Below are 14,581 nucleotides of genomic sequence, written 5' to 3'. Positions count from 1 at the left end.
ATTTCAAAAGACTCTCAATGGACAGAGTATCACAGTTTGAACATGAATAATATTTTTATTACTTTGCTTAAAGAAGGACAAATAAATAGGATAATGGTGTATATCCAAATACACTAAGATATATATAATCTACATATTTTAGCAAAGCAACAGATATAATATATAATATAATTACTGTATAACATTAATACAGAATATATTGGATATATGTGTTTATATGTATAAAATGTTTGTTTTTTCCACTAAGTGTTTGTGAAATAGAGACAAGTAGTTATTTCTCTTGTACAATCAGGAAAGAGTGAACAAGAGGAAAGAGCCACACAGTCCAGGAAGAGGCCTAGCACCAGCAATAAAGTCATGCCTGGCCTCCAAGAGTGACCAGGTAGAAAGGGTGCCCAGCAGGTGACAGGTCAGAGGTGTCCCACAGAGTAGCCAGTTAAAGGTACTCTGTTAGCTGAAAGTAGCTGTTAGAGAGTTTGCTGGGGGGTAGATTCAGACCTTCTGTGTGGGGCTCCATGCTTCACTAGTCCTGCCAGCCCTAAGGAGACCCCACTCGGGACTATGGACACTTCCATAGTTCTGGTCCATAGTTCTAGGCCAGACTATCAGGACCTGTACACCAATGATCCACAGTCCAAACAACTGCATCATTTCTGGGGGAGTTTCAGAATAAGGAAATCTATATGAAACGCAAAGACTTACAAGTCCAATGATGCAAATGTCCTCAAATCCTGAGTGTGCAGAGAGTCTCAGATGCAGCCAGTCCTAAAAGCACCAGACTCCTAGGAAAACAAATAAATGAAATTCTCCGGTGGTATAAAAATATTAGAGTTTGGGACGCCTGGGTGGCTCAGTTGGTTAAGCAGCTGCCTTCGGCTCAGGTCATGATCCCGGCGTCCTGGGATCGAGTCCCACATCAGGCTCCTTGCTCCATGGGGAGCCTGCTTCTCCCTCTGACTCTGCCTGCCACTCTGTCTGCCTGTGCTCGTTCTCGCTCTCTCTCTCTCTCTGACTAAATAAATTAAAAAAAAAAATATTAGAGTTACTGAAATGCTAGTGAGGCAAACCTAAGATAAGAATGGCAATAAAAATGAGAAGAGTTATTAAAATTGAGACTGCAAAGAAAAAAAATTAAGCACATAATATAGTCACTGACCAGTTTTAGTATAAGGTTGCTGATGGGTTTTAAGCATCCTTCTGTTGGTCTATGTGTTGATTTTTAAAGTGTTTAAAAATTTAAGAGACTTTGAAATATTAAACACAGGTTTTAATTAAATGCTTATGGGGTGCCTGGGTGGCTCAGTGGGTTAGGCCGCTGCCTTCGGCTCAGGTCACGATCTGGGGGTCCTGGGATCGAGTCCCACATCAGGCTTTCTGCTCAGCAGGGAGCCTGCTTCCTCCTCTCTCTCTCTGCCTGCCTCTCTGCCTACTTGTGATCTCTCTCTGTCAAATAAATAAATAAAATCTTTAAAAAAAAATGCTTAGAAAAATTTGATCAGTTTTGTAATTGTGCTTAAATATTTGAGGGAATTGAGTACAGTAGATCTTTGAGTCTTGATTAATTGTGTGGGTAAATATTTCGAAGAATGCTAATGGAGAATTCTTAAAATCAATAAATTTATTATTAATTAAATACAATTAGTAGTGAGGAGTCCTTCCCATGTTTAGAAGTCATTGGCACAGGGAAGAATCTATCAATTTGTTCTTGCCAGTGGAGAATTAATCCCCAGATAATTCTGGTGCTGTTTTTTCTATTATTGAAAAATCAGTCCTTCAAGAATCTTTTCTAAAATCACCCCGGGGATTCCGAGGTACTGTCTCATGTAAGACCTTTGTCCAATAAGTCCTTTAAAGGGCCCTTCCTGCTATTGCTCCACAGTTGGGAAATTGAGTGGGTAAACATATTTTGGGGGTTTGGCAGAGAAAGACCCTTTGAGGGGTTTGCAGGCTCCCCCTGCTGGCAGTGCTGGGAAGGACTGGACTAGGAGGAGCCCTTTAGAGGCTAGGGTGGAGTTATGTGGAGGCAGTTTGTATGCTAGGAGACCTCTTCCACTGGTGCAGGATACAGGAGAGGAGTCCCACACTCAGAGGGTCCCACACACATGCCCCACCAATGAGCTCCCCATGCTGGCAGTGCTGGGATCCTTGCACTTGGGGGTATAGTAAAGACACTGTAAACCACGGGCTGAGCTGTTCATTGATTTGCTCTCCTCGTCTGTCCACCCATTGTCTATTTCACAGCTATTTTGTGCTAGACAGTTGGGTCAGTCTGAGTTTCTTTGATTCAAGGAGGGAGGGTAAGCAACAAAAAGAAATTGAGACTGCCAACCCCTAGGGGCCTAAGAACGTGCCACATTTTGCCAGTCTCCTAATGAGAATATCTATAGACAGAATCAGTTACCTTTCTAAAGCTAAATTATAATTCTCTTCTGAGCTCTGTTTCTCTGTCGCTGTGTTGTAAGAGGAAATTAAATTGTGGAAAACAGTATGGAGGTTCCTCACAAAGTTAAAAGTAGAGCTACCCTGCGATCCAGCAATTGCACTACTAGGCATTTATCCAAAGGATACAGACATAGTGATTCTAAGGGGCATGTGCCCCCCAATGTTTATATAACAATGTCCACAATAGCCAAAATATAGAAAGAGCTCAGATATCCATTGACAGATGAATGAATAAAAAAGATGTGGTGTATATACATGGAATATTGGAAATGGAATTGGAAATGGAAATGGAATGTTACTCAGCCATCAGAAAGAATGAAATCTTACCATTTGCAGTGACAGGGATGGAACTAGAGGGTATTATGCTGAGCGAAATAAGTCAAAGAAAGACAAATGCCATATGATTTTACTCATGTGGAATTTAAGAAACAAAACCAATGAACATAGGGGAAGGGAAGGTAAAGTAAAATAAGATAAAAACAGAGGGACGGGGAAATCACAGAGAGAAAGGCAAACCGTAAGAGACAATGAAACTCTAGGAAACAAACTGAGGATTACTGGAGGGGAGGTGGGTAGGGGATGGGGTAACTGGGTGTGATGGGCATTAAGAGGGCACTTGATATAATGGGCAGTGGGTGCTATGTGCAACTGATCAATCACTAAATTCTGCCTCGGAGATTAATAATACACTATAGGTTAATACAATTGAATTTAAATAAAAATAAAATTTTAAAAAGAGGAAATTAAATTGCCATGGGGCCTGATGTCCACTTTTCCAAGACTTAATATTCACAGTACATTGTACTCTTCCACCTAATTTCCGAATGGGTTATTTTTGTCCTAAATATGGTACTGAGGGATAAGCTGATAAATGTGTACCTACTGAGTGTACTTTCCTCTTCCTTTTCTCTCCTAAAATGTGGGAGGTGGGAAGGAGATGTCTTTGGAGATTGGTTATTGATGAATTTTCAGAACCAAGCAGGAGAGAGGTTATAAGAAGCATCTAGCAGCCCCCAAAGGGGATGGCTGGGACTTCCTCTGTGTGGTGTGAGCCAAGCCCCCGTGTGTTTCTGCGTAGCCTGCCAGCTACAGTCAGTCAGGATAGACTAAGACCAAGGTAATCCCAAGCTAACTTTGAGCACAAAAAAGAAAGTGGCTGTTTTTAAGTAAAAATCTCCATAGAGACTACTGCGTGATCATCATTGGCATCTTACCACTCTCTGACAGTTTTTCATTAGGAACTTACACTTTCAGTTTCCTAAGAGCTACATGAGAAGATATTACACTGAACACACCCCCAAAACAAATTTCTTCCACTGAACCCAGCTTCTTAGAGATCAGCCTCTCCCTGTTGGAGCATCTGTCCAGGTCACACTAATCACTTTCCAGGTCTCAGAGTTTCAGGGGCCTGTTTTTCCTGATGATAAACACATACGTGATACCTCTTTATGTTTCAGCCTCTGGCTGGGCCTGGAGCACTAAGGTGCAGTACCTGCCTGCTGTCCCTGCCCTGCTGCCCTTGCAGCCCTGTCATTTAGCCACCCCGAAGACCCTGCATAAATGGGCCAGCACTGCAGGGCCAACGGCATTTAATGACATCAGCAAATGATGTTTGTGCCCCACTGTTGCTTTTTTTTTTTTTTTAAGATTTTATTTATTTGACACAGAGATCACATGTAGGCAGAGAGGCAGGCAGAGAGAGACGGGGAAGCTGGCTCCCTGCTGAGCAGAGAGCCCGATTTCGGGACTTGATCCCAGGACCCTGAGACATGACCTGAGCCAAAGGCAGAGGCTTAACCCACTGAGCCACTGTTGCTTTTTAAAATCTGCTTTGCACCCTGGGAGCCACAACCGCACCCCGTGCTCGGATCCTGGTTTCTTTTTTTTTTTCTTTTTTTTTTTTTTTTAAAGATTTTATTTATTTATTTGACAGAGAGAAATCACAAGTAGATGGAGAGGCAGGCAGAGAGAGAGAGAGGGAAGCGGGCTCCCCGCTGAGCAGAGAGCCCGATGCGGGACTCGATCCCAAGACCCTGAGATCATGACCTGAGCTGAAGGCAGCGGCTTAACCCACTGAGCCACCCAGGTGCCCCCGGATCCTGGTTTCTAAACACCATCCTGCAGTAAAGGGAGCAAGGCTGCAGGGAAAATACAAGATGCACCTAGGACAGCGCACAGTGCCAGAAAGGAAGGTCTTGTGAAGGGGAAAAAAAGAAAAAGGAGAGGAAGAAGAAGAAGAAGAAAATGAAAGGAAAGGCCTGTGGGCATGTCACAAGGACACAGGAGCCTGCCTGAAAGAGCTCCTAATGACCAACCCTGGAACAATTTGAGCAACAAAATAATGACAGTATCAGATTATAACCCAGTGAAAGGAATAAATATCCATGAGTCCATAGTGATTAGATGATTGAACAAATGATATGGGGAAGAAGGGACTGACTTTCCATAAAAAATTCCAATTACTAAAACTAGGAAGAGTGAAGAAAACAGGAAATCCCAGTGAGACCAGAGTACCTGCTGCAGGCAGAGCCCAGTGACAGGTGCGAAAGCCACGGGGCAAAACCTTAAAGAGAAATGACATGTCTGCATAACCTCAAAGTATCTTCCCCAGAGCATTTCCCAGTGACTGTGGTGTTTTTGACTTATACCCACGTGCCCCTTCAGGAGCTGCTGCTTAATTCCCCTCCCCGAGTGTGGGCTGGATACAGTGACTCCCTTCTGAAGAGTAGAGCATGGAAAGGGAGAAATAGTAACTGCACAATGGGAAACCTAACATACACCACTGTATCTGAGCAATCAAGGTCAGCCTCACCAGCAATGGGAGATACTGATTTCACACACCCCCACCCCACCATATGGCAAGAAGGCCACTTCACATCTGTGGGATTACCTTAACATCCTGTAACCTTAGTCTAATCATAAGCAAGTATCAGGCACACCTAAGTTGAGGGACATTCTGCATAATGCCTATGCTCTTCAGAAGTGTCAAGGTCATGAAAGGCAAGAACAGACTCAGGAATCAACACAGATTGTGGGAGACTAAGGAGATCTGATTGGCAGTGCCATGTGGCAACCTCTTTGGATCATGGGACAGAAAAGGGGCATTAGAGGGGAAAAGGGGAAATCCAAATAAAGCCTGAAACTTAGGTAAGAGTATGGTATCATTGTCAGCTTCTTAGTTTTGACAAAAGAGCTGCTAAAATCAGGAGAGGCTAGATGCTTATGTGGCAACTCTTTGCTCTCTCTGCCACTCCTCTATTAGTCCAACATCTTTTCCAAACAAAATATTTGAAAATGGCTGGGATTATTCCCTTTCCCTTGCCACTCCTGACCTGTGGAAACCTCCTCATTTCAGGCATGATGCAGTGTGTGATCGCTGTCGCAGACAAAGTATTTGATGCCTTCCTGAACATGATGGCAGATAAAGTAAGTAAGCCTTGTTGGAGTGTGAATCGGTGTCTGCCTGAGGCACGTGGAGGGCACCTGTTGTACCTGTGTCTTTGGGATCTCTAGGCTAAGACCAAGGAGAATGAAGAGGAGCTCGAGCGACACGCGCAGTTTTTGTTGGTGAACTTCAACCACATTCACAAGAGGATACGGAGGGTGGCGGACAAGTATTTGTCTGGTCTGGTGGATAAGTAAGCTCATTTTCCTTCTAATGCTCTGTGTGTGTGTGTGTACCTCTTGATTTGGAACGTGGGTAAGAAAGTAAGCTCATTTTCCTTCTAATGCTGTGTGTGTGTGTGTGTGTGTGTGTGTGTGTGTGTACACACCTCTTGATTTGGAACGTGGGTAAGAACCATTCTTCCAGGGGCGCCTGGATGGCTCAGTGGATTAAGCCGCTGCCTTCGGCTCAGGTCATGATCTCAGTGTCCTGGGATCAAGCCACGCATCGGGCTCTCTGCTCAGCAGGGAGCCTGCTTCCCCTCTGTCTCTGTCTGCCTCTCTGCCTACTTGTGATCTCTCTCTCTGTCAAATAAAATAAATAAAATATTAAAAAAAAAAAAAGGAACCATTCTTCCACTATCGGTGTAGAAAAATTGGAGTCAGAATTTAAACTCTCTAATGGCAATGCAACCTCCCTCAGAATGTCATGGAATTTGCTACAAGGTCTGAAGTTTAGTCCTGAAACCTCCACTCATTCTGAGCTATTGATGTTTTTATGTTTTGTTTTGTTTTAAGATTTTATTCATTTACTTGACAGAGAGACAGCTAGAGGGAACACAAGCAGGGGGAGTAGAAGAGGGAGAAGCAGGCTTCCCACCAAGCAGGGAGGCTAATGTGGGGCTCCATCCCAGGACCCCAGGATCATGACCTGAGCCAAAGGCAGACACTTAACAGCTGAGCCACCCAGGTTCACAATGGATCTCATGACCAGGGCATCACCTACTGCCTGTGTCTCTGCATCCCACCCTCCCCTGCTGCAGGGCCTCCCTGGGCTGACTCTGGGAAGCTCAGAGTCATTGTAGGTGACGTCTCCCACCCCAGAGCCTAGCCAGAGGACCCTGGTTGAATCAGTGTCTTCCAGGCTCATCAGAGAGGAAGGAGAGCCCACACAGATCCTTTTCTATTCCAGGCTCTCTGTGCTGGGAGCCAAAGCAGACTCATGGGACATGGCCCCACATGGATGAGAACCCTCAAAGGTGGGCTGGGCCAGCCTGTCTGCAGGATAAAGGTGGGAGGCAGCAAGCAGCCATGCTGGGCTTTCCCACACATCCCTACAAGGGTCCATGAGTTCTGGAGCCTGATGCAGGTGCTGTGTGTCTGGTCCAGGCGGGGCCAGAAAGCAAGTGCATGTGTCTGAGTGCATGTGTCACATAGGACATGTGTCTGAGCTGGACCTTCTAAGCAATGGGCCACGATGAGTCAGAGCTGTGCAGAGTTGGCTCCCCTCAACCCTGACTGCCACATTTAGGAGCAGCTTCTTCTCTTTGCTCCAGGGTGTCCTACAAATACTACCATTTTCTATTTGTGCCATCTTGTGAAAATATTACTGAGGCTTGGTCAGAAACAAGGAGGGACACTTTGGGGAGTGAGGGAGCATGGCTCGACCAGTGTATAACCAAGACGATCAGTATCTGCTTGACACCAGGTCACATGGGGTCACGCTTGGGCCCTGAAGTGTGGGACTGGCAAGAGTCTGGGGATGTTTCTGACTGAGTGATCTGCCTGGGAGGCCTCTGATCCTCTGCTGGGCAGCAGGAGGTGGGGCTCCCACCTCACCCCACCTGCCCCTCAAGGCAGCACTTTAAGGAGCTGAGATTCCTTAAAGATTTGGCCCCTGACCGAGACATGGCTCTTGGTGTAGGTTTCCCCACTTGCTCTGGAGCGGGACGGTGCTGAAAACCATGCTGGACATCCTCCAGACCCTGTCGCTGTCGCTGAGTGCTGTGAGTGTCCCTGCCTTCAGCCTGAGCCTCATTTATGCTGCAGGTAGCCACATTGGGGGTGGGGACTCTAGATCCCACCCTGGCCTTTCCCAGTGAGCTGCAGCAAGTTTGGAAGTCTGTCACAGACCAGACAAGTGTGGGGAAGGGAGCAGTTTGCTGCCCAGTATGACCTGGAGGCCCAGCTCAGCAGAGGCAGCCCAGGGAAGGCAGTTTGGAAGAAGGAACCTTGTTGTGTTTTCAGGACATTCACAAGGACCAGCCTTACTACGACATCCCTGATGCCCCCTATCGGATCACTGTTCCTGATACCTGTGAAGCCCGGGAGGTAGGCTGGCAGCTGTCCCCTTGTTAAGGGACGTTCTCATTGCACTCTCGAGTATCAGGGCTGGCGCATTACACACATGGGACTCTAAACCCTTCCTTTGTTCAGCTGCCTGTCAGTTTATAGTGCCTCCAAGCTGCATGAGCGAGCATGACTGTTAGACAAACTTCACTGCTGTGGGGTGTGCAGACTGTCATTGTGGTAGTTGAGTAACATGACTTTGGCTTTGTGTGGCACTGTGGGAAGTAGATGGAGTGAGTGGCTCCGGGTAAGGAGGACGTGCCATGTGAGGTCTGACTCGGAACCCCCACTGTGGCAGGTTGAAGCTCACTCACACCTGGGCCAGGTCATGTCCCAGCCTTGGGGCCTCCAGCCAGACCAGCTGCCAGCAGGGAGAACCCTGCATGGTGATAAGGCGCCCCCAGTGGACGTGTGAGGATCTGTCTTATGCCAGGATTACAGACTGTGTCCTATACCCAGAGACTCAGGGTTAGAACATGGTCACTGTAATCATTTTTTAGGGTTGCCATGATTAAATGCCACAGACTGAGAGGCTTAGACAACATAAATTTATTTTTTCACAGTTCTGGGGGCTGGAAGTCTGAGCTCAAGGTGTTGGCAGGGTTAATCTCTTCAGAAGCCTCTTACCTTGGCTTTTAGATAGCTTTCCTGTTCTCGTGTCCTCACATCTTCCCTCTGTGCCTGAGTCCTAATCTCCTCCTCTTTGGAGGACACCAGTCAGATGGAATTAGGACCCACCCATATGATTTTACCTTAGTCATCTCTTTAAAGGCTCCATCTCCAAGTACTGTCACATTCTGAGTTTCTGGGGGCTAGAGCTTCAACACATGGGTTTCAGGGGATGCACTTCAGCCCCCAGCAGTAGCTAACTACAGTCTGCAGCTGGCATCCTCTGATGCCCTGCATACACTGACCTCGGCTTGATCACACTCTCTTCCAGAGCATCGTGAAGGACTTCGCTGCGCGCTGTGGAATGATCCTACAGGAGGCAATGAAGTGGGCACCCACAGTCACCAAGTCCCACTTACAGGTACTCTCTTGAAATCACCGAAAAGCAACTTTGTTATGCTCTTTCAAGTGATCCAGAGAGCTTTCACAGAGGTAGCAAACTCGAAATAAGACAACACAAGTGGGAATAAGCAGACCAAAAACATCAGTCTAGTGCCTGAGAATAACGGAAGCCTCAGAGGCTGCTCTTTGGCAGGAATACCTTGGGGGGTTAAGGGTACAAGTCATAGGTGAGGGAGGCAGGTGTAGTGGGATCCCCTGGGCAGGCGGGCCTCAGGAACCTGACCGCTCACACTGATAGTTGCCAGGTTTATGGCAGGACTTGGGGCTGCTTTCAAGATGGGCATGGGCGACATGGTACATGGGGAGGCCTCAGTCCAGCAGCAGCACCTTGGCCAGATTCTGGAGCTGGAGGGAGGCTGCTGTCCCAGCAGAGCCCTATCCGGGGTGCACGTGGAGGTGCACGTGAGCCTTTTCAGACCAAAGCACTGGCTTGTGAACACAAACGACCACAAGGTGAGCCATTGTTCTGGTCAAGCAGAGAAGAACCAGAAATACCACAAGATGAAATACCGCGAGAGGAAAAAGTCACCTCAAAAGGGATCAAAGATAAGAAAGATCCTGCTAGAGGAAATCTGGCTTAATAAAGAGAAGGTGCATTGAGAGGGGTGTGTGAAGTTGCTCTCAGCAACACGTGTCAGGACAAAGCTAGTTCCAAACTGTTTCTGGATCTGGAATCCAGGAAGGACAGAGCAGCTAGCCCCAAGAGCCTCGGAGGCTGTTTGGAAAAACATTTTGTTAGCGCCCATGAGTGGTACTTAGCGTTGCCATACAGCTCCTCCTTCCACAAAGTGTTGGAACAATGAGGTTAGAGGAATTGGGGAAATGGAAAATAAATAAATAAATAAGCCCTCCATTAGGCACTTAGCAGCTAAGCTGCGCAGAATGCAGCCTTGTAAGAATTCATGCCTTGTAAGTCAGCCATGCCTGGAACTTGATAACAGTTGCTGTCTAGTGGATACATTGGGCCTCTTCAGGCTGGGGTACTTTCTCAAACTGTTCATATTTAGGAACCAATTTTTTTGTTCATTTGTTTGTTCACATGGAGAAGAGGAGCTTCAGTTCTCAAGGCTAAGGTCTAAGGAGGGGAAGCCACCTTTCATTTCTAAAAAGGTTCATTGGGGCACCTGGGTCACTCAGTGGGTTAAGCCACTGCCTTTGACTCGAGTCATGATCTCGGGGTCCTGGGATCGAGTCCCACATGGGGCTCTCTGCTCGGCGGGGAGCCTGCTTCCCTTTCTCTCTCTACCTGCCTCTGTCTACTTGTGATCTCTCTCTGCCAAATAAATAAATAAAAATCTTTAAATAAATAAATAATAAATAAATAAATAAAAATAAAAAATAAAAAGGTTCATTAAACAAAAAAGCCTACAATAGGGAGAGCTATGTATTTTTTTAAGTGTGGTCTGGGAGGGGAGTGGAAAATGCAAAGGCTTGCACTGGTCTCGGTGCTTCTACCAGCCCTCCCCTTGGTATTGCCCCAGGCCCTGTTTCCCTTCCCCCTGCACATCTTGTCCATCTGAACGTCACCCCACCTGCCATCCAGCCCTCACTGCCCAGCCGTGGTGTTCCCATCCCACCTGGGCTTCCTGCCAGCAGCCTGTCTGTCCCGAGTCATCCTCCGTGCTGCCCACCACAGTGGGCCAGTTCACTAGCAAATCTGCTCGGTGCACTTCCCCACTACCTCTGCTCATTAGCCTCTCCCCATCACCGTAGGGTCCATGGTTGGGTTTCGGGGGCTCCGTGAACCCTCCAATACCACTGACACAGTTTTGTAAGTTAGTGCTCACGCACTTTCCCAAGGGGAGTCCTGTGGCCCGACCTAATCTCCCTCACCTGACAGACAAGGTTTTTCTGGACCTGGCCTATCTCTGGCCCAGGCTTGCCGCCTACTGTCTAGCTCCTTGTATTTGCTGTTCCTGCAGTGCTGACCCCAGACAGTCCCCAGAGCAGAAGGCCTTCTCACATCTCCAACCCTGCCACGTATTCCTTTGCCCTGGCATCCCCCTCCACGGTTGGCAGGAGACTCAGGCCCTTGCTCTGCCCTTCTGCTGCCGATCAAGCCCCTTCACAGCAGAGTGCTCTGGCAGGAGAACTGCCCAGATGTTGACAGCACGACCAGGACTGGGCCACTCTGTGTTCTGGGGTGCACAGGACCTGGCAGGTGGCAGATGGTCAGCAAGGATGTGCTGAAAGAATAAGCGGTGGGTGCTGGCTGCTCTGAGCAGTCGGCCTTGTTCATGCATGAGCAGTAGCCAGTTGGGGGGCACTCTAACTTACTGAGGCTCCCGCAGAAGGGGTTGGACCCAACATTGGAACCAGGGTTTGCTCTACTACCTCACATACCTTTAAAATAAAAGAGGCTATTTTTGTTTCTGACTTCAGGAATATCTGAACAAGCATCAGAACTGGGTGTCAGGACTGTCCCAGCACACAGGGCTGGCCATGGCCACTGAAAGCATCCTTCACTTTGCCGGCTACAACAAGCAGAACACCACTCTCGGGGTAAGTGTGTGCCTCCCAGGGAGCAGGAGTCTCCTTTAGCCCCAGGAGCCACAGGGTGAGGGAAAGGCCAAAGCTGATGTAGAGCTTTTTCCAAAAGCACCTGGACACCCACATGCTGCACACGAGGCCGTGCTGGCAGTAGGCAGATCCGAGTCCCATGTACGATCCCCACGTTCAGAGAGAACTGGGCAGTAGAACCTTACTGTGTTTTCTTGACTCATTAATGATACCAGATTTGGATTTCTGTGTATCCACAAGGTAGAAAACTGAGCTCTGGGAGACACAGTGAGCATTATCTTATATCACATTGATTGGAAGCATTTGCTGGATTTTTCTGTTTCAGCAGGCACTAGAATGCCTGTGCACACACATCTTCAGCTTCATTTGTTCTGCTTAGGATTCCCCGTAGCATCCATATGTCAAGAAGTGGCTAGGTTGTATTGGTTTATTGTAAAAGACACTAAAGGGAAAGGTGAAAAGGGTCATCCTCGCTGCATGTTCGTAGTCTTTGGTGATGATGGGCAGCGCGATAGCCCAACAGCATGGTATCAGTGACCAGCCAGGGTCAGGGAGAGCAGTCCTCACAACCCCAAGGCAGGGGAGGTGGGCTGGGGAGCTGAAGCTGAAGCAGAGGACATGGGAGGGTGTGGTCTGCAAATTCTTTCCCTTTCTGCGGGCCTCCTTTGTACTCAAGAGTGAGCCCCTTTTGTCTTCTGCTACTAGACCTGCCATAGACTGGTAGCAGCTATTGGGTGTCTTTGAGCCCCTGCTGGCTTTTGCTCCCTCTGACACCATGCTCTCACCATCACCCTTCACCATCAAGTCACGTTTACACACCAGCACACACCCACAGGAGACAGCCCAGGAGCACTAACTTCATAGCATTTTCGTTGTAGGTTACAATGATTGTCACAACGATCTGGTGATATGTCTTTTGCAAAGGTCTTTTCACCACTGGGGATGAAAGCAATCAGGGCAGCATATTGAAGCTATATCACAAGCTGTCTTCCAGAGAAAATTTTCCATACTGAGATTTTTTTTATCGTCTTTCTTCCCTGGGATGTATCAGACTGGGGGCTGTTCTAAAATATTTTGTTTTATTAGCTTGCCAGCAGTGAATATTTTTAATAACCCCTGGATCCGACTTGACTTCTTAATGGGACTCAGGCTTAGCCATGGTGAACATGAGAAAAACATGAGGCAATGGCCTGAAGTAATTCTTGGTGTTTGTTTGTAGGCAACTCAGCTAACAGAGCGCCCAGCCTGTGTGAAGAAAGATTACTCCAACTTCATGGCGTCCCTGAATCTACGCAACCGCTATGCGGGCGAGGTATTTCTCCTCCCCTTGTGTCCCCAGGCCATGGGGGTGTCCTCGTGCTCCAAGGCCAGTCAGCTCCCTCCCAACGGAAAATGCACCCGGGGGTCTGGAACTCGCTCATTTTAGGTAGACTTGAAGGCATGGGCCCTGGGCCTCCCTAGCACAGTCTGGACCATTTATGGCAGCTACTCACCCCCTCTGCAGAACAGTGATTGCACATATGCACATTCTGGCCATTCTGAAGCGTTTTCTGTTTCTTTGACTATTTTTGTTTGTTTGTTTGTTTGTTTTAAGTGGTAGCAAATATTCACCGAGTGCCATGCACTATCTGGGGCAGTTGGTGAGGTGTATATACCATTGTTCCAGCTTTACAGATAATGAAACTGAGTCTCTGGAAATAAAGTAACTTGCCAGAGTCACAGAGGCAGAGTGGGTTGGAAACCGCATCTCCCCGTGAGGGCCGCACTTCAGCCCAACCTGGCAAGTTGCTTCACATCTTGGGGCCTCAATTTCTGAATCTATAAAACACAGAAGCTCATCCACACCATTTCAGAGATCCCTGCAAGTCCATCAGTGCCCCATCTGAGTGAGGTCTCCCCTCCCCCCTTCTAGTTCCTCATTCTAGTAATCACTCTTCCTCTTGCTGGAGGCCCTAGGCTGCCGCTGACCCTAGGCTGCCACTGAGCTGATGTTCCCAGTGCTGGAAATTGCTCTGAGGTCCTGTTCCACCTATTTTGAATACCCCACTGGTGATAGAAAGTCTGTCTTTGGCAGTAGGTTTGATTTTGAAAGGAGTCAGATCCTTTCTGTATAGTCAAGTCTGGTAGATAAGAGAGAAGCATGCTTTTGTTGGGGAGGTGGGGGATATGACGTAGAACTTTAAAAATTTTCTCATTTAAGTCATTAATTGACTCCGAAAGAACTGTATTTAATCAGTCTACATCATGCAGCGCTACTGTGGTTCAGACCCCGGACTCAGTGCTGAAATGTAAAATTGACAAGACTGGGTCTCTGCCTTCAAGGACCATCTAGAATGAAGGGAATGCCAACATACATTGCTAAAAGAAATTCCCTCGAAGTGTGAGCAGTGGTAGCGTCATTGAAATTATCCTGTCACTCTCTCCACACACAAGCTCTAGTTTAAGACCATGAGGCTCTGGTCAGGCCTTGTCCATGTGCATGGATTACGTGTGACTCTCTTGACAAGTGTGCTTCTTGCAGGTGTATGGAATGATCCGGTTCTCAGATGCCACAGGCCAGATATCTGACCTGAACAAAATGATGGTCCAGGAGCTGAATACAGCATTAGACCTCAGTAATGCTCAGCACTACACGCAGGCCATGTTCAAGCTGACGGCGATGCTCATCAGCAGCAAAGGTAATGGACAGAGCCACTGCAGAGCTCTGGGCCCATTTGGAAATGAGTGTTTACCTTGTTTCCCTTAGTGAGCTGGGGCTTCCCCAGTAGAGATCTCTTTCGTGTCTCTCAGGGGGTAGAGGAAGTAAATAAAAGAC

General features: G+C 47.5%; 1 protein-coding gene across 1 annotated transcript in view; it reads left to right on the top strand.

The window, feature by feature from the left end:
• PI4KA (phosphatidylinositol 4-kinase alpha) overlaps positions 1 to 14,581 on the top strand; it is a 116,365-nt gene that overhangs the window by 77,520 nt on the left and 24,264 nt on the right. The window contains exons 24-31 of the mRNA XM_045065273.1: positions 5,798 to 5,868; positions 5,956 to 6,080; positions 7,751 to 7,832; positions 8,074 to 8,157; positions 9,116 to 9,205; positions 11,629 to 11,748; positions 12,986 to 13,078; positions 14,288 to 14,444. Of these exons, the coding sequence (XP_044921208.1) occupies positions 5,798 to 5,868; positions 5,956 to 6,080; positions 7,751 to 7,832; positions 8,074 to 8,157; positions 9,116 to 9,205; positions 11,629 to 11,748; positions 12,986 to 13,078; positions 14,288 to 14,444 (822 nt within the window). The remainder of the gene's footprint in view (positions 1 to 5,797; positions 5,869 to 5,955; positions 6,081 to 7,750; positions 7,833 to 8,073; positions 8,158 to 9,115; positions 9,206 to 11,628; positions 11,749 to 12,985; positions 13,079 to 14,287; positions 14,445 to 14,581) is intronic.

Source organism: Mustela putorius, unplaced genomic scaffold (genome assembly GCF_011764305.1).
Source record: "Mustela putorius furo isolate JIRA1106 unplaced genomic scaffold, ASM1176430v1.1 tig00003858_pilon_pilon_pilon, whole genome shotgun sequence".
NCBI classification, from domain to species: Eukaryota; Metazoa; Chordata; class Mammalia; order Carnivora; family Mustelidae; genus Mustela; species Mustela putorius.
Note: the sequence above shows the minus strand (reverse complement) of the source record. Positions and strands in the feature narration are given on the sequence as shown.